The sequence below is a fragment of the Rhinolophus ferrumequinum genome, chromosome 12, assembly GCF_004115265.2.
Source record: "Rhinolophus ferrumequinum isolate MPI-CBG mRhiFer1 chromosome 12, mRhiFer1_v1.p, whole genome shotgun sequence".
NCBI lineage: Eukaryota > Metazoa > Chordata > Mammalia > Chiroptera > Rhinolophidae > Rhinolophus > Rhinolophus ferrumequinum.
In genome coordinates, this window is record NC_046295.1 from 62,153,835 (window position 1) to 62,171,625 (window position 17,791).

Genomic DNA, 17,791 nt, shown 5'->3' on the forward strand with positions numbered 1-17,791 from the left:
TGCCCTTTACAGAGTTCTCCCCGAGGTACACCCAGTGCATGTTTAGACACATACTTCAATCTCCTATAGATGAATCGTTTCAAAAACACTGGTCCAATCAATTAAAATTCAATAGAAACATGAAAAATAGATTTATTCCCCAAAACAGCAGCCTAATTATATTATTATATTAGACAGAACATAATTTTGGCATCAACTACAATTAAACAAAATATTTAGTTTACAACAGCCATTTATTCTGATATGTGTCATTATATAGCAGAAAATGCTGCTACTTATTTTACTGTCTCTCTTCATTAAGAAAGACAGACTGGCAAACAAATTATAATAAAAATGACCAATTTTTACAAGGCTACTCTGTAACAAATACTTTTTGATGCCCCTGAACTTCAACTGACACAACTGTACAGTTTTCCTAAATGAAGAGTTACCAATAGACAGACGTACGTGAGAGCACTGAAAATAGGATGTAGTCTCTATCCCTTCTGACAGTGGTAAGACAAAGAAATTAACTGAAAATAAGAGTTACCCTCTTTGAAAAGTTTGAAGCACTCTAGTAAGATAAAGCTTTATCCCCAAACCAGGGAGATGTGATAAATATGTTAATATCTGTGCAAAGTCTTAGATTCTTCCTTATTTAAAGAGTTGAAAACAATAAAAATACAAATAGGCAAACTGCAAAAGAAAAATATAAACAGCCAATAAGCATATATAAGGACTGTCAGCCTCATTTTTATTTTTAAAAATTTCAGATTAAAACAACAAGATAATTCTTTCTATGAAACTAAAAAAACTTGTTACATTATACCACCCGTTATTGGCAAGAGCTCAAGGAAATGGGTGTTCTCATGTCTTATACTGGTGGGAATTAAAACTGGCAAACTTTCTAGAAGACAGTCAGGCAATATGTCAAAAAATGTATCCTCTGTTTCTCCTTTGACCCATATTTTATTATGGTTATTTTATGAAGAGTTTAAAAGATTTACTTCTTCTTCCCCACATGCATTCCAGTTATTATATTATTCTCATCTGTATCTTCACTGTTTTCACCTAACAGTATTTCTCCACCTTAAGCCATGAATGGACCTGTTAAAGGAAACAGTTACTAGCCTCTGTGATGGAGTCTAGCTCACACAGCAAGGCACACAAATACAACTTGCTGAGCCAGTCCTGCCTGACAGTCCAGCCTTACCGCCCACTAATCACCATTTCACATAGCCCAGCCATGCCCATTTTTTTGGTGTTCCCTAAGAACGCATGCTTTGGAAGTGTCTGTGCCTTTGCACTGCTCCATCCACCTGCTCTTCTTGCCATGTCTACTTAATAAACTCCTACTTGTGCTTAAAATCTGCCCCGGCATCACCTCCTCTGCAAACCTCCCCTCTCCCACTGCCTCACCAACAGTGAGGGTTAGTTCCTGCTTAGTACTAACCCTGCATCCTGTACACACGTTCCCTCCACATCACAACCACAGCTAACACTTGTATAGAGGTTACTGTGTAGCAGGCCCTGATCTAGGAACTGTATATACATTACCTCATTTAACCCTCACACCCATTCTCTATGAGGTATATGTTCTTACACGCAATTGTACTGATAAGGAAACCAAGGCACAGAGAGGATAACACCTTCGTCCAACATCACACAGCTAATAAATAGCGGAACTGAGATCTGAAACCAGAATCTGGATTCAGAGACCATGCCCTTAACCACTCAGCCTCTGAATCTGACCACTGCCTCTGAATTCTAATGGTTTGCTGGCTCTCCCTCAACACAGCTTCTGTATCTAGTTTTCTGCGATTCATCTGATTTTCCCTAGGACTTATCTGACACAGGAGAATTATTCCAAAAATAGTCACTGAACTGAGCCAGATTATATCCCCACTCAGGATTTCAATTCAGTCCTTACAAAATGAGGGAGCTGAACTAGGTGTTCCATGAGATCCTTTTCTCCCATTTTCTAACAGTAAATACTTAACACTATGCTTATTTAAACTAAATATATGCTATCCTTACCAAAACTATAATTCTAAACTTTAAATTTCATCATAGAATTCGATTTCTAATGTGTTATCAACAATTACAGTATAAACACTAAATACGATGAATTGGAATATCTCAGACAATGAAATATATACAAATATATACACCCCATTAAAACAGCGCAAGTTCTTAAAATACAATACCTTGCTGTCAATGTTTAACAAGAATTTCCCAAGCCCGATGACTGGCCAGGGTGCAAGAGCTTCCTGCCGCTCCTTCAGGAAGTGCTCTACGACCTGCCACCACACATAGCAGCGTTTCTCCACGAAGTTCACAACGCCAAAGTGAATTACAAGCTTTTTGAGTATCCAGACTACAAAGAAGATAAGAAATACATATATAAGCAAAATACAGATTATAAAGTATAAATAATCAAATTTAGGAGGTATCTGGATGCAGGATCCCAAGCGTGCTCTGATGACTTAAATAAATTTGGCGTGAACTATGACTACACTAAAAAAGAAAGCCCCGACAACCAGGAAAGGATAACAGACTCTGCTACAAAGCACCTGAGTCTCAGAAAACTGTTCCTTATTCTTGCCATATTAGAAGGCACCTTTACAGAGAATCAACGCAACAGAGGTAGGCCACGAATTACCACGGTATTCAGGCAAACAGACCTAACTTAATGACTGATGAACAGCCATAATCTCCATTTTGATATAATTCATACATGTGCATGTAATTTAATTTTCTGTCAAACAAGGGGAGAAAAATCAAGAGGCTGCATACATATATTTCTCAAAACCTACATTTCCTTTGAATTAAAAACACAATGTAAAACGCACTTCACTAAGAGCAGCTCTCAAAATTCAATCACAAACCCCAAAACTCAGATTATTAACAGTCTCCCCCTAGAATCATGAATGGCTGAACAGTCAACTCGCCACATGGAACTACCAGTCTGTAATACCACACAAAATTGTAAGAGGCTAAATACATGTTTGAGCTTCAAAACGAAATCTTAAAGAGGTAATAAGTAATACAGTCTCAAAATAATGTTTACTATTTAAATGTAAACGTCCTAGCGTTTTATTTTAAAAGACAGTAAAATTATCCCAAGTCTAATCATACTTAACCAATTACCTGCAACAGGCACTGGCAGCAACTGCACAATCCACAGGTTCAACCAGACCTGGACTCCGATGATGGCCCAAACGAGAGACACGAAGTAGATATCACTCGTTTTCTTCTTTCTAAGAAATGTTCCGATTTCAGGCCTTTGTCTGCCCAGAGTGGGTGAAGGGGAGGAGGGTGAAGAAGATGACGACAGTGATGGAGGGGGCTCTCCTCTGTCCATGGTTTCTGAAGGGGGGACGGAAAAGGAAAAATCATCCACCACCTTCGTCCACAGTAGTGAACAGTAATACAGAGAAATGCGCTAATGTACTCTATGTTAGGCCATCAAAGTGTGCTCTCATAGTATGATTACATCACGTTAAAAAAGAAAAAAAAAAGATTTGGATGCATGTCTGCATATGTCCTGAAAAATGTGCGGAGAATTAACAATGCTGACAGTTTAAATTTAGGGAAACTAAGTTTGTTGAAGGGTAGAGTTGGGTATGGGGACTATTTTATTTTAGTTTTTACTTTATACACTTTATATTGTTCAAGTTTTCTATGACATATATATCATTTATTAGTATTTTTCATTTAACCAAAAAACTAAAGAAAAATATGTAACAAAATAGCCGAGAATTATACTTACTTAGTCTATGAAAATTATTCAAACCATATACAGCAATAAACATTAACACATAGTAGATAAAAATTTCTCTTTTAAAATAATTTCATACTAGATGCATTTACATATATTTCTGACACAATATGGCTTTTCATGTCACCTAAAATGGAGCCAATTGCTCTTCCAAGAAGAACCCAGGACTTTGAAACATGTCTTTCTTAGAATGAGATGTAAAACAAGATTGCTGACGGTGAGGAATTTTCAAATAAATCATACTGAATTATTTCATACAAGGCACTGTTTACTGACAATGCAACTGTTACATGTTAATATAGGGTTATATTACTATTTCCGAGTTTTACTAAAACCTACCATGTATGTCAGAAATCATGTAACTAGCAAAGCGGTGCTACTCAGTATATACTGTGATGATAGAAATGAGTAAGATCCTAAAACTTGCATTTTGCCGTCCATAAATAAAAGTTTAGGACAAAACTATATCGTATTTCTGAAGTTGAGGAAAAAAGAGAAAAAAAACAAGAATACCCATAATCCAGACTCCCTGTCCGCCCTCCAGTCTTGACACAGTTTTACATAGTTGTATCATGTTCCACTCATCCTTCTCAACTTTCTCCCTTCAGCTGAATGTCAGCTCCAGGGGAGATTAAGACCTTGTCTGCCTTCTTCTCCCTCCACTGAATTCCTAGCACATAGAATAGTACTTGACATATAGTAGGTGCTTACTAAATTCCGTTATGTCAAAATTTTCATAAGCAACTATATAGCAGCCCTCTGAATGCTACATAATTTCCTTAGTGTTCCTTTTAAGAGATGTTGAGCTGTGAGTAAATTTTTACTAGAGCTATAACTAGCACCATGGTAGGTCAGTCCACCTCACCAGAACTAACATTCTACCTTTTTGAGGTTTGAAGCTAAAGCCCAAGCGAGTTATAATATGCTTCTGGCTGATGTTGCTCTCTGAGTATCTTTATAATTTGGAAACCTCATGTTGGTGGCTGTGGCAGCCATTTAGAATAAGTCCATAACTAAAACATTATTCCCTCCTCACTGTGAAAACATGATTCAGTGTGCAAGAAAAATAAGTTGTCCTACTACCCCAAATGCCTTTTCCTTAGCTGATTCCTTCCTTCAAAACTGTTCTAAAGTCAGTTCTTCCTCCAGAAGAGCTCACCAAAAATATTCATCAACTCCAAAACCTCTGGCACTAATGGACCGCTTGGCACAGGCAGAGATGGACGTTTACATTCCAGAACTCTGTGTAAGTACCGTGTGACTTTAAAGCTGATAGAAATCTACCAGCTAGAGCTCACAGGAGCACTGAATTTGAAACAAGAGGAGGAGTCTGTTTTAAGGGAAAGTCAATATATTAAGAGCATGAGGGATGCAAAACAAACTTTGAGAAGAAAAGTAAGAAATGCCAGAGAAATGGATGACTAGAAGATGGAAAATAAAAGTGAAAACAAAGATTTGGAGAAAGGGAACAACACACGAAAAAAAGCAATATAGAAAGTTAGAGCAAAATAGAACAATGGAGGAGAACTGGCAGTTGTAGAAGAAATGGAAAATAAGAAAAGGATTAAGTGGGGGGGGAGATATGGACAAAGGTAAATGGGGCACTGAGAAACGGAAAATAATACGAAAGGAAAGAGAGAAATACTAAGACAAATGAAGAATATTTTTTAAAAGGAAAGAATGAAAAACCAAGATAAGAAACCTAAGAAGGTAAATAATAAACATCTGAAAAAAGTGATATATAAGAACAAAAATTAGAGGAAAAAACAGTGTAAAAATAGGAATCAGAGAGAAAAATGAAGGACCTGTAAATAGTATTTTGTGATGCTAGTGTCTTTCTTAATTTTATATTCTATGTATATTGCATTTTCTGGAATGATCTGAAGGCATTCCTTCATAAGCTGAGTCACCTGCAGGCTGAGTGGAGGGCTGGTCTTCCGTGCTTGATTCGTACCCTGTGATAGAGATGGCCAACGTTGCTAGGGTGGAAGCTGCCATGGAGATAACTTGCCCTGGCAACTCTGCCCCTGTAAAGCAAGCATGCATTTTTTTTAAACTTTTTAAAGCAAATGAACCAAGTGGGAAGTAACTTGAACCTGAAACACAGTCCTAAGTTTTCAACATTAACAAAACAAAATGGTTATTACTGATCCACCAGACCAGTGGTTCTTCGCAAGGGAGAATGTTTAAGTATCAACCGGAAAGCCTGCTAAAAAGGCAGGTTTCTGGACTCTGTCTCTCTCTCTCTCATTTGGGAACTTCATGCTGTTGCACGTGGCATAGTGAATATATAAACATGGAGCGTCACGTTTATATTTAACTTCACAGGTTAATTTTAATACACATTTCTGTTGAAAAACACTGCCACACCAAGTCTGTGAGCTTCCTGAATATAGACTCTTACTCTCCTATGTATTACTAGCTTATAGTACGGTATGGGACTGCCCATACCTGCTGCTCTCAATAACACTCCACGAATGATTATGCAAATGTATGGGTATTACGCCAAACCATTTACATCTATGAAGTACATAATTCAGTGCAGCCAAAATCCACCACTAGAAAATCTAAAGGAACAGCATTACCCCGTTTCATGTTATATGTGCCCATATGAAGTTCCTAATAAGTAGTACACTGAGCTTAACCATTTGCACTACATTTAAATAAATTATTTACTAGCCAATGAGGTCTGTCTATAATTGTCGGCCTTTAACCTGCTATGGCAGACAACACAGACCAGCTTACACAATACCAGGTTCTAACATGCTTTCCTGCATCTGAGAGACTGGAAAGCTAAAGACTGTATTTCTTGGATTCCATTGCAGCTGAGGTGCCACACGTGATGCAGTTTCTACCAGGCAGGCACGCCTGCCCAGGACGTGAGAGACCAAAAGGACTGACTATAATGTGGAAGCCACACAGCTCTCGTGCCAAACCCCGTCACGGAGGCGTATGGTTTCTCTGCAGAACCTGACAGAAGTCCCGAGGTTGGGCTGTTGGACCTCTACCTCTGTGGCAGGCAGCAGCAGCTATGGCACTTCTGCTCAAACAGTCCTTTGGTGTCGAACATTCCTCCTGGTCGCACTGCTTCTGCCTCTGTCAGACCCGCGCTCCATCGTACGGGTTTTCCAAAAATGTCACATGCAAAAACCTCTATATCAATACCTCTTTCTATGTAGACTAGCCAGTGTGGATTCCATTGTCTACACTGACTATCCCTTAGTCACCAAATCACACACCCGCACTCAGACAGCTGGGACCTTCCTTTTGGGAGACCAATACTGAATGTGACGACGTAGAATTCTGCAAGCCAATGAAAGGAGCCACAACCCTTCACAAGGTCAGTGAACTTCAGCTCCAAATGAACTCCACACACCCAACCAATCCAAGACTGGCCATCGCTCAGAGCCATCGCTCGGAGATGAGCAGGCCAGGGCCTGAGAGGGCTCTCCGCAGATTCAGCCATCAGGGTCCAGAGCACTCACCTTGCTCACCCATACCCTACCCCTCCCTAATAACACCTCTGTGACCTGAAAGATGTTCCTTTTTAGGCAATACAAGAGAATCTCAAACTCAGGATCTGAGAAGAGAGCAAGATTTCTAGATTAGGACTGATTCTCCTGGATTGAGTATCTAAGGTGCTTCTGAGATGCCAATAAGAGAACAATGGCTGAGAGAAAAAGGCAGTGTATTTCATGTCTGACATGTTCTCTTTAGTCACTGCGCTGGATGCTGGGGATAAAGACATAAAGAGGCTAGTGGAAGAGACAGATACGAATTAAAGAACCACACAAACATGAATGTGTACAAACTATAATGACTGCTATAAAGAACAAATACTAGGTATTTTACGAGCTCCTAATAGAAACCTGACTTAGTCTGGAGAATCAGGAAAGGCTTCCCTTTAAGAAGTGAAAATGAAGCTGATATACAAAGGATGAAAAGAAAATCACCTAAGAATGTAAAGACTAATATTTTGGATAGAAGAAAGTGAATAGCAAGGCTGTAAGTGAAGAACCTGGCATGTCCAAAATAGTGAAAGAAGGTCGGCATGTCTGGAACACACAGCTAGTGGATAACCGGTATGGAATAAACAAGGCGAGGGACGGTAAGCCAGACGATGGCAAGTTGCAAAGACCACAATGAGGACTTTAGTCTTTATCCTAAAAGGAGGAGGAAAGCACTGAAGAGTTTCAAACAGGATCATAATCGTGCTTTTTACTGACATTTTACTGAGATAATTGTAGCTTCCCCTGCAGTTGTAAGAAATAATACAGAAATCCTGTGAACCCTTTATACAGTTTCCACCAATGGTAACATCTTGCAAAACTGTGGTACAATATTACAATCAGGATATGGGCATGGACACAAGATACAGAACAGCTTTATCACTGCAAAGGTCGCTCCTGTCGCCCTCTTCTAACCACACCCACCTCCCCACTCCAAAGATAAATGATCAGTATTGAGACATAAAAAGATCATTCTTGCTGTTTGGTCAAGAACAGCTTAGCGAGACCAAGAATGAGATAAATGATTGCAGTATTATAGGAAGCCATGTCGATAGCATGCCCTGCAGCGGTTAACAGGGCAGATGTTGGAAAACTGGCTGCATCTAAGAAACATGGAGTAAAGCGGACCAGACGTGGTGATGAAGCAATAAGGGGATTGAGAGATGAAGGTATCAGTGATGACCCCGAAGTTTCCAGATTAAGGTGAGATAGACAACATGCAGGGGAAATGGATGGAGATGTTTGCACATATTGAAGCTCTTTTTAGACTTCCAGATAGAAGTTTCTAAACCAAACTGATTACACACCAGATACTGAAGAGGACCTCGTTTTTTGTGCACCCAAGAGAGATTTCTCAAGCTCCGCTCAAAAGCAAAAGTTGGAAACACCTAGTGATTAATGGCCTGGGACAGAAGAGTAGAAAAATAAAATATTTCCAGTCAAAATTCAAAAAGCAAAGTATTCTCTCTTACATAAGACTGAAGACTAGTCAAGGCTCCTGAATTAATAAACCCACCTCTTCACAAGTAATTTCATGAAGTGGTGACTCTTCTTTGAAAGACTGAAAAGTAAGGCCCTTGATGGCTTTTTTTAAGTAGCTCCAAAATAACAAGATCACTTTATAGCTCCTCACACATGGACTTCCAGTCAACTGCCTTTTGACTTATATTTCTAAACTGCTACTAGGCATTCATCATCAGAGGTGACTAGGCTATGTGCTGAGATAAGAAACTAGGACACTAGTGTCCAGCTCAGTCTAATACTTAAACTATCAGTTAAGGTTCAGTAGGTTTAGGGCTAATGTAAAGGTACGTGTAGCATATTTGGGGAGCACAGAAGATGGAAACCCAATCCATGCTTGGGAGGTGAGGGAAGGGTTTCCAAACGTGCGGACAAGGCTGAAAAATGGTAAGAGGTGCAATCCTTTAAATCCATTTAAACAGGTTAGCCAGATAAAGAAGACAGAACAAGAATAAGGGGACAGCCAGATGGCTCAGTTGGTTAGAGTGCGAGCTCTCAACAACAAGACTGCCGGTTCAATTCCCACATAGGATGGTTGACTGTGCCCCCTGCAACTAAAGATTGAAAACGGGCAATTGGATTTGGAGCTGAGCTGTGCCCTCCAAAACTAGATTGAAGGGCAATGACTTGGAGCTGATGGGCCCTGGAGAAACACACTGTTCCTCAATATTCCCCAACAAAATTAAAAAATAAATAAATAAATAAATAAATAAATAAATAAATAAATAAAAGAAGATAGAACAAGTATATCTTGGGGAGGAGTATATCTTGGGGAGGAAGGAAGGGGTGGGGTAGAAAACATCTAGGAAGACTAAAAAGAAGGTCTAAAGACACACACGCAAGAAAAAGCAAAGTGTGCTGTCCTAGAACTCTAAGAAGTCCCAAAAAGACCAGAACATAGGGTCCGATGAGAAGAGCAGAGAGACATGAGGATGAGAGGAAGAACGGGAGCGGAGAATGGGAGGTTTCATATATGGTGGCTGTACAATTCAGTGGCTGGGACCACAGGTGAGGAAACGAGACTGCCCAGGTTCAAATCTCAGGTCTGTTCCTTACTTGTTGGATGACTATGAGCAAGGTACTAAACATCTAGATGCCTCAGTCTCCTCACGTGTAAAATGGAGTTTATAGAACTTCCTGTCTCATGTGAGAATTAGGTGAAACAATGACATAAAATGATTAGAACAATACCTGGTATGTACGGCTCACTCAATGAATGTTAGCTATTATCATCGTCTATATCCTAACTATTGGCTTGGGTAGCATAAACTATAAGCATAAGTCACTAGCACTCCCACAGTAGTTGCACCTCTCAGCCCCTTACTACTTCATGTTGTAGCCATTTCCCTAAGTTTTATCCCCCTTAGCACACATTTTTTTGATCTCCTGCAGGGCCATGCAAAATATTCTGCATACAGTAGGCACTGAAAGACTCTGAGGAAAACTTAAGATCACTAAATTAAACCTTCACAACCATGGCTTATTTTAAACACTCTTTCTCCAACTTGCTGATGTCACTAATATACACAGTAAATATTCAACAAATCAGCGCTATTTCAATGAAAACTATGAAATATCATCGTAGTGAATATACAAATGAGTCAGCAAATTTTTAGAGTGCCTGAAACTTCACAAAGGAATGAAAAGAATAGCACACAGAGAAAATCAACAAGGAGTACCTGAAAATTACAGATGTAAGATTTGGAAACTGATCTTAATCAACAGATAGGCATTTTAATGACTTCTGTCTTAGTGATATCCTCTTGCACTTCAAAAACCCCACAGGTTTTTGCGCAAAAGGATGATGAACCAGACAGAAAAATTCTAGGACTGAGAATCTAGGCAAAGTTATGGCATTGGCAAAAAAATGTCCCAGCTAAAAATAGGCACGTAGACAAGGCAACATAATCCTGGGACCCAAGGACTATAAACAAAAACGGAAAGAGCATCCAAGGTTTCAAGTGTCAAGCTATCCGGGGACAGGGCCAGCACTAAGTGAAGGCCCAAATAACGGATCCACACACGTCCAAAGAAACAGACGACTGCCAGCAGCCGAGGACCAGGAGATAGAAACTCATAGTCCGGCACATAAGAAACAGATCCTATGTTCAAATAGTATCTGTGAGCGTGGCTAACTCAGAAATGGGCAGAATAACATTTTTAAAAATCAAGGGGAAATGTATTTTGAAACCAGTCTAAATAAGGATGCTTGATCTACTTTGTTCTCTTCCACAGGGATAGTGGCAGTGGACAGAAATACATCCAAAGATGCTTCCTGGAAGGAGGCCCTGCCAACCAACTAAAACCTCCCCAGCACGCACAGCTCCCTTTGAAGAAGGCTTGTGTTTCCGTCACTAATGTGGAAAATACGTCTTCTCCGTGACTTCTAGTATCACTTCTTTGTACTACTGGTCAGTAACAAGGGCGTGGATATGGACCATTAAGAGTTTCTCTAGGACTATTTTACAGCGTCAGAACTGGGGAGTGAGAGATGAGTGGTAAAAAATCTAGTGTGTTCCTTTTCCAATTGGGGCTTAACTGGACCAAACTGTTCACTCATATTGCATGTTGTACTAAAACGATTAAGGCAAACTACCAAGTCTTCTTGCAAAGATATTTCTGCTCCTTTATAAAGGATTACTAGTGGTAGGAGGAACAGACGCCATTGTACTTGCCTGTACTTCTCAGGCTGAGTGTCCAGGCTGTTAAAAGATATCAGGTGATGTATTTGCCTCGCTTTTGAAGAAGCATTCCTCCAAGTAAATGGCTCTCTAAGCCTAAATTTCTTCGTCTGTGCAATAAGTATGAATGTAATACTAATCTCACTAGATTTCCAAGGAAACTAAATGAGACGGCGTGTTGCCAAAAAGGGCCTCGCCCACACTGTCATTACTAACAATAATGCTAGGGTGCCTTTTTCTCATAGGCCATAGGAACACATCCGAGCTGGACTCCAGATTTCAAGCAAGTGAGGCTTTTGGAACCAGGAGACACAGAAGCCAGATCCTGCAGCTGTGCTGAGTCAACAGGGCCCACATGGAGGCCTGCAGCAGCTGACTGCGGCTGGGTGCAAGAGGATCAGCGGTCAATACCTTTTCGGGATGACTGATGCTTGCTCAGAGAGCCTGGTGAAGGGAAAGGATGCTGGGCCGAGGGTCAAAGACCTAGATTTGTATCTTAGCTCCGCCTGTGTAAGCGAGTCTGTAAGCGAGTAAGCGAGTCGGTTAACCTCTCGAGTTAAATGTCTTCATCTGCAAAATGGAGACAACCATTCTATAAGGTTTTGGGGGGTGGCTTTCATTTGTGGATTTAAAAAAGATAGTACATTTAAAAACATGGTAGACATTTAACATTTTAGCCTTATATTATTTTGGGGTTTCACAAAATACCAGGTCAGAGCTCCCAAGGTCCGAGAGAAAAATCACTGAGAAAGGCCCCTGGGTTCAGAAGGAACCACTGAAACTAACTCAGCAAGGACCCACAAGAGGAGTTTTCTGAACTTAGAAATGAAACAAACTCATGCTCCGAATTCTGATGAAATCTAAAGGATTAATTCTGTGATTCCAGTGATCCACAGATGATAAAAAGTTTCTACATAAGAGTCAAAGCTCAGAAGACACAGCGATAGATGCCTATACTGGAGACTAGGACATAAGAGCAAGTCCTCCAATGGGCCAGTGGGAATGACAGGAAGGAATAAATGCACATGGCAGTACACTGAACCATCCCTGTACTTAACTATATTACAGCGACATCTACAGGAGGGGACTGACTGTAATAAAAGGGAAAGTTTGTCCCAGGGTGGACTAGATGGTTTGAATTCTAATGCCCAAAAGAAACACAGTTCTAGGGACAAGAGAAAAACAACTTTCAGAAATTTAGGGAGGAGGGGGTAGACTTTAAAAGGCTTATTTTATGATGAGAATTATCTCGACTAGAAGTCCATAAAAGGATTCTAGATCAAGAACAACCTATTCCTAAGTAAGATGGAATGAAAATAAATAAAGCAAGAAAAACCAACATTTCCAAATCTGCTATCAACATTTATTCTGTGATCTGCTTCCCTATAATAGTCTTGAATAAAACTACTAGAAATCTGGCTTGCATGCCAACACACCCCTACTCTGGGTTTATGACTGATAATAATAATCAAACATGGCTCAAAACTTGCTCTTAGAATTCTTGTCCTCACAGCTCTCTAGGCTGCCATCAGCTCACTAGAATTTACACCCAAGAGAAAACCCACCTGAAGCCTTCAGTCTAGACCACCACTATTTATCTACTTGCAGTGAAGTACTTACTTAGCTCTGGACAAAGGCAGTCAAAAAGAGAAAACTGTCCTGGGGTGAGGGGTAAGCAGGGCTGTCTGAATCCCTATTACTTGGGGAAAAGAAAAAGAAGGAGCTAAAGCTAAACCAGAAAGACAAGTGGAGCTCACCAACCCTTCTATATACAGTAGGTGCCAAAACAGTTTACTTCTCCTGGTCTGATATATACCCACAGACTGTCACTAGGAAGACAGGCTGAGCAAAGAAAAATCAGAAAGACAGCAAAATATAAGATAAAATCTTTCCTCTTTTCCACTACCAGATAGATAATTAAGGTTTCTTTGTTTCAGGTAGTTATTTAAAAATTCTAAACAACTCTTTATGAGTAAGATGTCTTACAATTATGACACATTACTAATTTAACAAACTAATAAAAAAGAGCAACAATTTAAAAAAAGACTTCTATAAGGTCTCTGTACAAATAACACCAGAGTGTCACAAACAGCATTATAATTAGCATAAAATGAAGATGCTAAAAATAACGTTGTAGAAGCATATTCATCGACATAGAAAGGTACTCATGACATAATTAAGTTTAAAATGTGGGTCACAAAACAGAATGTTCACTATGATCCAGTTCTCGTGTGTTCTAAAAAGTCTAAGGCATAAAACCATTAGTTAACATTTTTATAATTTGTGGGTAATGGGATTTTGAGAGATTTTTATTTCCTTCTTTTTGTTTGTCTGTATTTTCTAACTTAACAAACTGATACCTGAGAAATTAATTTCTTTTAAAAATCTGCTACAATTAGGAATCTGCTCTTTTAGTTTATGTATAACCATTAAAAAGAAGCAAGGAACAAATGCCTGTCACTACAGAAACTGTGCTACTCAGAGTGACCTCCCCAGTCTGATCTGAGAACCATTACTATATCTAGCCACTCCCACTCCCGCCTAGCTACAACTCCTTAGAAATCTGTATCTTTAACAAACTACTTCTGGATACAGGCCACGTACAGCCAGGGTATCTCAAAACTAATCTTTAAAAGAACATGGTATATATTCAACATTGTACTAGTTCTCACCAGAGCAATCAGGCAAGGAAAAAAAAAAAAAAGACATCCAAATTAGAAAAGAAGAAGTAAAACTATCTCTATTTGCAGATGACATGATCTTATGTATACAAAATCCTAAAGAATCCACAAAAAAACCATTATAGCTAATAAACAAGTTCAGCAAAGTTGCAGGATACAAGATCAACAGGGGAAAATATTCATGACCTTGGATTTGGCAATGATTTGTTAGATAGGACAGCAAAAGTACACGCAACCAAAAACTGGAAAATTCAAAAATATGTGGAAATTTAACACACTTCTAATTAACCTATGTGTCCAAGAAGAAATCAAAAGAGAAATCAAAGAGTATCTTGACTCAAAGAAAGTGGAAAGAACATATTAAAATTTATGGGATGCAAAAGGAGTTCTGAAAGGGCAGTTTATAGATATAAATGCCTGCATTAAGAAAAAAACATCTCAAAAACAAAAACAAAAAGGGAAAAGAAAAAAGGAAAGAAGAAAGACATCTCAAATAAATAACCTAACTTTATAGTTAGTTGCTTACTGGATAAAGGGTTTTCCTCTGGGGTGATGAAAATATCTTGGAACTAGATGGAAGTAATGGTTGCACAATCCTGTGAATGCACTAAATGCTACTTTAAAATAGTTTATGGTTAATTTTACATTCTACAAATTATAGCTCAATAAAAAGTAGCAAAAAAAAGGGGGCAGGTGAGGTATGATCTAACAACTTAAAACACTTTAAACAAATTTATTATTCAGAAAACACCACAGGTTTTTAAACAGATTTAAAGCCATTTCATCATCCCATTTTTTTAAATCAAGCTACTCTCCCAAATTGTTCTTAAGAGTAATATTAATAGAATGCCCTTGTTCTTACCAGATGACTCTTTTCCATTCTGTTTTTCATAGAGGGTGCCCACAGACATCAGGAAAACAATAACCAGGAATACTGGAATTCTCCATGAGCCAGCCAGAGATGCTGCAAATAATTAAGAATTAATATTTTTAGTGAAATAAAAACCTAGCACTTGTTTTTAAAAGACTCAGTTTAGTAGATAGAACAATTTGGTATATCGACTAATAACAAAATTATTTCACAGGGAAAATTTTTTTAAAAAGGCCATGGAACAAATGAAACCTCAATTCAGGATTTCTCTTAGTAAATCCAGGCCTGCTGTCAGGGGCCCCTGGTCTAAAGGACTGGGCAGGTGCTGGCCAACCTTTAACAGGCTTGTATCGCCTGAGGAACTAAGTCTATTCTAAAGCAAATCCAGGGTTTAAGACCATCCCAAACACAAGCCCCCCCATTTAACCCCAGAATGACCTGCATCAGGCATAGAACCAAAAGGAAAGTCAAGCAGTCTGACTTGATTTCCTGAAAATATCACTGGCTGTGAACACTGGCTCAAGAAAGGTGGAATGGGCCAAAGGAGCACTGCAAAAAGCTTCAATGTATCATCCTTAGTGTATAATGCAAAAATGCTAACAGGTGATTGAGGATCGTGTCCCTACCCATTAGCCATTTGCATTTCCTTGAGTTTGTCTAGAGTTTCTGCCTTCCTCAAATTCAAAATGAGTCCAATCAGACAGTAGCGGATCTTGCTGATCAACTGCTCTAGCATTCCAAGTCAGCGAAGCTAGAGAGTATTACTTTATTCAACATCAGACTCTAAGCAGAGACATATTTTCAATCACCTCTTTTGGGTGTTTTTTTTAAAAAACAGTAAGTAGTTCTAAAAACCTCCTTTAAATAGGCTATCGACTGCTCCAGGTTACTGAATTTTGTTTTTAAATTAGAAGTTAATGTTTCCATAGGCTCAGACCTGGAGATAAAGAGTCCCTGAAAAAAATCACTCTACAACATTGTAGCAGCCACTCAGCTAACATAGTCTCAACTAACTGGGAACTCATTATCTGGAGCAGCTCTGACACTGGTCATTCTCATGCTGAACAGAGACTTTTGTCTCTGAAGCTACTCACTGCTCTAACCTCTCCCCCTCAGGGTTAAAGATCTGTTTAAACTACTCCTTCACAGGACTCTTCTTCAAATACTTGAAACAAGCTTCCAAATTTTATATCCTCCTTAGCTCCACCTCTCCCCACGCCTATAGCCCGGTTCCCTTCTCTTATCCAGAGTAAACATTCCTGGTTCCTTTCATTGTTTCCCCGCACGATTTTGAGCACCTCTTCTCATTCTTGACGGCTTATCTATGCCCTCCTGAAGTACGACACTCAGAAATGGTCGTATAGTCCCAGTGCTCTACTTTTTAAGATACATTTATTTTTAAAGAACCTTTCTGAAAATAAACATTCAATGTAATTAAAAGATAGACATTTTAAAGCATAACATTTTTATTAAAGATAATAATAAAAGATTAAAGCAGAACATTTTCCAAAGATTATTTTAAAGAATTTTAAATGCACGTGTAACACTATAAACAATTTACTTTGATTTGCACGGTCAGCCACTGCTGACCTTAAGTTAAACTTTCTTAGAAAAAGGGACCCACCTAAATGAAAAAGCAATATAATCCAGACAGGAATTGAAACTGCTCTCAAGTAGCGTTCAGTGCTTGCATTCCACTTGAATGAAACAGCCAACACATAGCCAACTACCAACGTCCAGATCTTAAATAAATGAAATATAGACATAATTGTAAAATATACATACACGTGGAAATAAACGTACAATTTTACCAAATGTGCAAGCATCTATATTGCATGAAAGCTGTGGATACAACACACATAAGATAAAGTTTGGTAGTGCTAAAAGCAATATGTGTAGGTTTTTCTCTTCTGTTTAGCTAAACCAATTTTTTTTTTGGGGGGGCGCTTCTAAGTCTATTTTTTTTTTCATTAGTTTCAGGTATACAAAGCAACATAATAGTGAGACATTTACGCCCCTCACAAAGTGATAACGCCCCTCAACCTACTCCCCCACTGACATATATAGCTGTTAAAATACCAGTGACTATTGAAATAAACAAGCATTTGAAATACCATGTAGTGATATTAAATATTTTAAACAAAAAATACATAAATATAGTTTTATGATATCTCAAAGTTCAAAAACTACCGTATGCATAAAGATACTTAAGATAAAATATTCCATTTTTAAGCCATGGACTTAAATTAAGAGCTTCATCTTGTGGCATTCTTAAGGTTTCTCTCTATAACGTTAAGAAAAAAGAAGAAAACTTGCTTTCTGAAAAGAATCAGGTTAAAGGATTCCATTACAGACTATGAAATGTTTATTACAGTGAAAATCATTTTTTAAAAGGTAAAAGAAGACAACTAGCTGAAGTGTGACCCTGATGAAATAATGGTTAGAACCTAATCCAGAGTTATATGCACAGCTGAAGATGTGTAGCTGAAAAAATATGACTAGAGGAAGAAACAGCAAGACTTGGGAATACAAGAACCAGCCAGGGTCCCCTTCTCAGTTTTCCATACATTACAACTAAATGACTCGAGCACCTACGAGGCATCAGCATAGCCGATGCAGAAACTTTCTAATAACCTCATATTTTAATAAAAAATGTACAAAATATGGAAGAAATATATAATCCAGAACAAATGTGAGCACCAAGATCTTATGAAAATAACCTGAATCTTGGGGAGAGGGTGAAGGCAAATTAAAACAAAAAAAAGAAC

At 38.6% G+C, this 17,791-nt stretch overlaps 1 protein-coding gene and 1 long non-coding RNA gene across 3 annotated transcripts in view; one reads left to right on the forward strand and one right to left on the reverse strand.

The window, feature by feature from the left end:
• The window catches only part of TMEM245 (transmembrane protein 245), a 90,761-nt gene that overhangs the window by 62,243 nt on the left and 10,727 nt on the right, over window positions 1–17,791 (reverse strand). For both annotated transcript variants that reach the window (XM_033123116.1, XM_033123117.1), the window contains exons 2-6: window positions 16,648–16,765; window positions 15,015–15,116; window positions 5,671–5,787; window positions 3,130–3,348; window positions 2,187–2,356 (exon numbers count right to left, since the gene is read on the reverse strand). In XM_033123116.1, the coding sequence (XP_032979007.1) occupies window positions 2,187–2,356; window positions 3,130–3,348; window positions 5,671–5,787; window positions 15,015–15,116; window positions 16,648–16,765 (726 nt within the window). The remainder of the gene's footprint in view (window positions 1–2,186; window positions 2,357–3,129; window positions 3,349–5,670; window positions 5,788–15,014; window positions 15,117–16,647; window positions 16,766–17,791) is intronic.
• LOC117032004 (uncharacterized) lies at window positions 10,839–11,781 on the forward strand. Its single transcript, XR_004424668.1, has 3 exons — window positions 10,839–10,911; window positions 11,026–11,201; window positions 11,717–11,781. It is a non-coding gene; the product is annotated as an uncharacterized LOC117032004 (long non-coding RNA).